General features: G+C 44.5%; 1 protein-coding gene and 1 long non-coding RNA gene across 3 annotated transcripts in view; both read right to left on the bottom strand.

The window, feature by feature from the left end:
• Positions 1-323: 323 nt before the first annotated feature.
• On the bottom strand, positions 324-957 carry LOC132538091 (uncharacterized). Its single transcript, XR_009549498.1, has 2 exons — positions 918-957; positions 324-887 (listed from the first exon to the last, which is right to left on the bottom strand). It is a non-coding gene; the product is annotated as an uncharacterized LOC132538091 (long non-coding RNA).
• A 106-nt stretch (positions 958-1063) lies between these two features.
• The window catches only part of LBP (lipopolysaccharide binding protein), a 30127-nt gene continuing 24965 nt past the window's right edge, over positions 1064-6225 (bottom strand). For both annotated transcript variants that reach the window (XM_060189779.1, XM_007521652.3), the window contains 3 exons: positions 4998-5061; positions 3881-3957; positions 1064-1361 (listed from right to left, as the gene is read on the bottom strand). In XM_060189779.1, coding sequence (XP_060045762.1) covers positions 1317-1361; positions 3881-3957; positions 4998-5061 — 186 coding nt within the window. In that variant the 3' untranslated portion in view covers positions 1064-1316. The remainder of the gene's footprint in view (positions 1362-3880; positions 3958-4997; positions 5062-6225) is intronic.

The following is a 6225-nucleotide window of genomic DNA, read 5'->3' as shown; positions in this document are numbered from 1 at the left end:
TTATTTATTTTTTGCTTTGGAGCCACACATATTCTAGACACAGGCCTTGTGTCTGCAGCAAGCAAGAAGTGGGGGAGCAGCACAGGCTGAGATGAGCCCAGAAACTGTGAGGGACATGCACCTTAGACAGGGGTCATCAGTGCATGGTCCATGGCTGGGCAGGAAGCAGAATCTCTTGTTTTCTTGAAGGTTCCCATAACACTTCCTCACGGGAAATGAGAGTGTGGAGGCTATTAAAGGAATATGAGGAGAAAGCCTCTGTCCCCATTCTGAGACTTCCTCTTGTCTTATCTTAGCAATTGATTGATAAGAGAGCATGATCATTCAGGTAAATTAAAGTTTTATTGAAAACAGAACATGTTAGGAAAAGAGAGAGAGAGGTAGAGAAAAAGAAAGAGAAAGAAGAGGACCCGACTGACTTATAGCCTGGATAGTCACATGATGGTCCTGGGAGAGAGGGCACTAGAGAGCAAAGGAAGAGACTTACATGATGCTGTCTGGGCTAAAAAGAGAGCGAGCCCAAGAGAGCTCTGTTTCTGGGCTATAAACTCAAAACCCACCTACACCTCCCAAGCCACACCTGTAACCACCCCTGTCTCTGAGTGGTCCTTCCACCAACATTCCAACCACACCTGTAACCACTCCCACTTCTGGGCAGTAACTTCTGTAACTTTTCCCTCAACAGAGACCACGGATGGGGCTGACCCTGCAAACACCCCTTAGGTCTTTAGAGGAGGGAGGACAATAAAGAAATTGAGCTAGAGCACCAGGGGTTTCCTTCACTGATGAGTATTTATTGAGGGTTTATGAAGCACCAACAGTCTGCTAGGCACAGGTCAGATGGTGAATAAAAAAGTGGTCCCTAGGTTCGAGCCCCCACTCCCCACCTGTGGGGGGTGGGGTGGGGTGGAGAGGACTCACGAGCAGTGAAGCAGGTCTGCAGGTGTCTATCTTTCTCTTTCCTATCAAAAAAAAAAAAAAAAGGAAAAAATGGCTGCTGGAAATGGAGGATTCGTAGTGCTGGTACCAAGCTCCAGCAATGTCCCTGGTCACAGTTAAAATAGTGCCTGCTCTTAAAGAGTTTGCGGGGGGTGGGTGGGAAGAGTTCGCAGAGCAGTGGTCCTGTGGTCCAACATGGCAGAGAAAGTGAGCTGTGGAGTCAGAAAGGTTGTCTGCCAAAGAGGAGTGTGGGATCAAAAGCCAGAGACAACAGAATTGTCTTGATCATCCCAGAATCTCTAGGAACGCGTGGAACATCTGGAAATGCAATTTGCCAGTCCAGCTGTGACCTCCAAGCCCCATTTGTCCTCTTGTTCTCAGTCTCTCAGGTACTGGATATTGGTGGCCACAAGAACAAAGTCCTAGGAGAGACAATGCAGGCCAGAATGGTCAAGTGTATCCTCAACTTCAAGAATGATATAGCTCAGATTTAAAGGGAGGCCCACATCTCGAGAAACAGGGGCTCTGCAGTAACCAGGTCAGTGCATAAACTGTGAATGTGCTGGAGTCCCCAAGGTCTCCATAAAGCATAGCTTTTGCCAACTACCTTTTCTAAGGCTGCAATTTATCTGTCATTTCCCAAGCTGTTGCTTCCTAGCAGACCTCATAAATGTCCTTTGTGTCACCTAAATTTTCTCTCCTTGGCAAATAACGCAAAACCTGAGCTGCAGTGGATTACTCTCCTGCCTCCTCTTAACTTTCCATCACCCCAAGGGGTGGGAATTCTGAACTCAAGGCAAAATCCCATAGTGATCCATGTACTGTTTCTGGGGTTAAAAAAAAATGGACAGAGTTGACCTCAAAATTCTAAGGAATTTGATAATATGCAGTAAGTCTTCATAATAATTTCTTATGTGCCAAACTAAGCTAGAAACTTTCAGAGTTGGCCTCCAATCTTAAAAAAAAAAAAAAAAAAAGTCCAAAGAAGTTTGGGTTTTAGCCCAGTTTGAAGTGAAAAGTCAGACAAACTCTATGAACTGTCACTCAGTCTTCACTTGGAACAACTTCCTGTCTTTTTTTTTTTTTTTTTTTTTTTCACCAGAGCACTGCTCAGCTCTGGCTTATGGTGGTACAGGGGATTGAACCTGTAACTTCAAACCCTCAGGCATGAGCATATCTTTGCATAACCATGATGCTATCTCCCCCAACCTCCTGTCTGATCCTTGTAAAGACACAACAGTGCTTGAGTATTGAGTTTTTATTTTTTCAAATTGGTCAGTGTTTCAATATTCCTGCCTACTCTGCTATGTCCCCCATCTTTCTCTCTCATCATCACCAGGGCTTCCACTGCTGCAGACTGACTCTTATAGATAGAAAGAAGGAGACAGAGGCAGAGAGATAGAGACAGATAGATAGAGCTAGGTAGACAGGCAGATAGATACCATAGCACCAAAGCTTCCTTCAGCATGGCTGAGGCCAAGCTCAAACCTGGACTGTGCACAAGTTTTTTTTTTAATATTTATTTTATTTATTCCCTTTTGTTGCCCTTGTTGTTTTATTGTTGTAGTTATTATTGTTGTTGTCATTGTTGGATAGGACAGAGAGAAATGGAGAGAGGAGGGAAGACAGAGAGGAGGAGAGAAAGATAGACACCTGCAGACCTGCTTCACCGCCTGTGAAGCGACTCCCCTGCAAGTGGGGAGCCGGGGTTCGAACCAGGACCCTTATGCCGGTCCTTGTGCTTTGCGCCACCTGCGCTTAACCCGCTGCACTACAGCCTGACTCCCTACTGTGCACAAGGTTAACCTTCACTCTAGTTAGCTGTTATTTACTGGATGCTGAAGATAAACCAGGCAAAGAGCATCATCTCCTTCAATGCTCACAATACCCAGCCCCCCAACCCAGACATATGTTAGAGATGGTATGATAGAAAGAAAACACAAACTGGTGGGCACAGATGGATCATAAAGTGTTTGGTCAGACTAGAGGATAGAATAGTAAAGAACCAGAAACACTGTTTGGTATTAAAATATTTAAATGAATGAAGGTCAATCCAATGGATGGGACAGTATTTAGCATTGGAAGAGAGGTTGGGGACCTAGGATGCAATTCATAATGTAAATTTCCAAAGCACAAACTCTTTTAAATCTTCAGAGGAAAATAAAGAATTGGAGGAAATACACACAATTCAAACTGTGAATGTGTTGAGGCAGTGGGTTGATGAATACTCTTTAAAAATGTGTATACTGTAACTATATTACCTGCTTAAAAATGGGGTGAAGAGGGGGTCGGGCAGTAGCTCAGTGGGTTAAGCCCATGTGGTGTGAAGCTCAAGGACTGGCGTAAGGATCCCGGTTTGAGACCCTGCCTCCCTACCTGCAGGGGAGTCACTTCACAGGCTTCTCACCCCCTCTCTGTCTTCCCCCTCCTCACTCCATTTCTCTCTGTCCTATCTAACAATGATGACATCATCAACAACAAAAACAACTACAACAACAATAAAAAACAACAAGGGCAACAAAAGGGGGGAAGCAAAAAAAGAAAAAGATATTAAAAAAATGGAGTGAATATACCAAGCATATATATGTTTTCCCCACTTAAGAATCTAGATGCAAAATGTAAAACCAGAAATGAACCTGATCTGTTGGTATGTCTAGAATTACAATATTTTCAAAATGATTTGGTTTGCGGATTTTCCCCAGGTCATTTGTACTGGGGAGAGGGGGGCACTATGGCACAAGCTGTGTCAAATATCTTCTGCCCCAGTGGAGATGACACTGTGGGCACGTGACCTGTGGCAACACCCTTGAGTATCCTGCTCCAATGTAGGCCTTTCTAGATGCAGGGCCCAACTGGGCCCCATCCAGAGTTCTGCTCTCTGAACTGAGAAAGCCAACCCATCCCACTCCCCAAACCCCCAGAGCCCTCCAAACACACTGACCTTTTGGACCTGAAGGGCAAAATCGTAGAGCTGAATATTATCAGGCAGAGGAAGAGGCAAACCTTTGGCCAATTTCTCTGGAGGATGAAGCACAACAACATTGAGAGATTTGACGACAGTTATTGTTGACAATTAGTATTTTCCCATTTAATTTTCCAAAGACTATGGGGTTGGTATGACTATTATTCCTACTTGATAGGACATTAAGTTACGAGTGGTTAGATGACTTGCTTTAAGTCTTTTAGAGTGGTAATCCAAGCAGTGGATTATCTGGTAGGGTGCTTATGTTACCATGCTTATGGACCTAGGTTCAAGTCCCTGCTCCCCACCTGCAAAAGGGAAGCTTCACAAGTGGTGAAGCAGTGCTGTAAGTGTCTGTCTCTCTCTCTCCCTTTCCTCCTCCCCGTTACCTCTCAAATGTTCTGTCTCTATCCAAAGTAAATTAAAAATGCAATATAGGGTCCAGGTGGTGGTGCACTTGGTTGAGCACACATGTTACTGAGGGCAAGGACCCAGGTTCAAGCCCCGGACCCCACCTGCAAGGGGAAAGCTTTGTGAGTGGTGAAACAGTGCTGTAATTGCCTCTCTCTCTCTCCCTCTCTATGGTGCTTCATGGAGGAAGTGGCAGGTCTGAGGCAGCATATAGGATGATAAGAAGTTAGAAGACAGTTGCTCCACCCTCCACCCTGTCCCATTTTCTACTGCAGCCAAACAGCAGGGCTTCATGGAAACAGGACTGAAGTCTTTAAGCTTCATCTTATGACTTGGATGATGGCCACTGACTAGAAATGTGTTCAAGGGTGGCTGCCTTGTTCCCTTTTCATTAACTTGGTCCTCAGTCTTTATCTGCCACTTCAGGATGTGGGGGGCACTTCTTTCTTAGGAGGTGTCCTGTGCTCCAAAGAGCTGCCCCAGCCCCCACCCCTCATTGGAAAACTTTGGGGGAGAGGAGACTGATGCCAACACTCCATTCTCACAGAAAAGTCACTAAAGTTCAAAGGTGAAGTGACTTGCCCACGACCCACACAGCCTTGTTTCCCCACTCCATGTCCAGCTCTCATTCCACCAAAGAACAGTGTCTGCTCTTAATTTTGGAAAAATCCACGGTGGTTCTTACCGTTGACCTTAGGGTAGAGGGTGTTGAGAATGTAGAAGTTGAGCAGCGCCTCCAACATCTCCACCTGGTGGAAAGCAGGGGAAGTGCACTGTGACCACACATCTTCCACCACTAAACCAGGGCTGTGGGTGGTTTTTCACGTGTTGATATGGTAAGAAACACGAAAAAAGCTATCTGCAGATTGATACCCACACCATGCTTGTAATATTTGAAAAAAACTATTCTGAGATACACATTTACATGTATGTGAACAGAAAAATTTGAAAGATTTCCCTCCCAACTGTCTTTCCTATAGGGAGAATAGCAAGGCTTGACCAAACACTACCTTTAGTATTTAATTTTTTTATAGTGAGACTGGCTCCTAAATTATTCATGTAATAAAAATATTTAAGTTCAGAAACTGGGGCAGCTTGGAACGTTCCTACACATGACCACAGAATGTGAGCTCAGATCTACAGGGATGCAGAGATCACATAGGCTCTTAAACTGAATATGGGCCTGAGATCAGATCAAATCCTTGGGGTTTACAGTCAACAATATTTATACCCCTTTCCCATATTTAGGAGCCACTTTCTTCCCAGATCCAGCTTTTTGGTCCTTTTTCCAGCCATGACATCATCTCCCCAGACAATAACTTGGATGCACCTGCATATCAGATTTCAGGCTCAGGGGAAAAAAAAAAACTAGTATAGCCACAGGTCCTTTGGAATAGAACTAAGATATGCCTACTAGCTATCTACAAAATGGAGACACCCCCCCCCCCTTCATGTGCACTAATCCAACCTTTAGGTTCATGATTACTCAACAACTTGTTTGACTTTATATGTCAACTCTCTTTTCAGCCACCAGGTTCCATATGCTACCATGATGCCAACCAGACTTCCCTGGATGGACAACCCCACCGGTTCTTGTTATGGGGCAGATAAAGTGCTCAGAATCACATATAGATACTCTGATCTGATTTAATCATCACAGTAGTGCCTTTGAGTTGATTATTAATGTTCTTAAATCACAGAGAAGAAAACCAAAGCCACAGACTGAAAGTTAATTGCCAAACACTGGGCAGGGATCTTAGAATTTGTATCCAGATTTATCCAGTTCTGCGGGTCTGCCTCTCCATTTCAGGCTCTGAAAACCTGATTGGATGCCTTTTTGTGACTCTTTTTACGAAGGAAAGCTTTACTTTGTGGACCGATTTTATAGGCACAGATCCAGTATCTGTGGGTCA

This window comes from Erinaceus europaeus, chromosome 1, assembly GCF_950295315.1.
Source record: "Erinaceus europaeus chromosome 1, mEriEur2.1, whole genome shotgun sequence".
Taxonomy (NCBI): domain Eukaryota; kingdom Metazoa; phylum Chordata; class Mammalia; order Eulipotyphla; family Erinaceidae; genus Erinaceus; species Erinaceus europaeus.
This window is presented reverse-complemented; position numbering and strand designations above follow the sequence as displayed.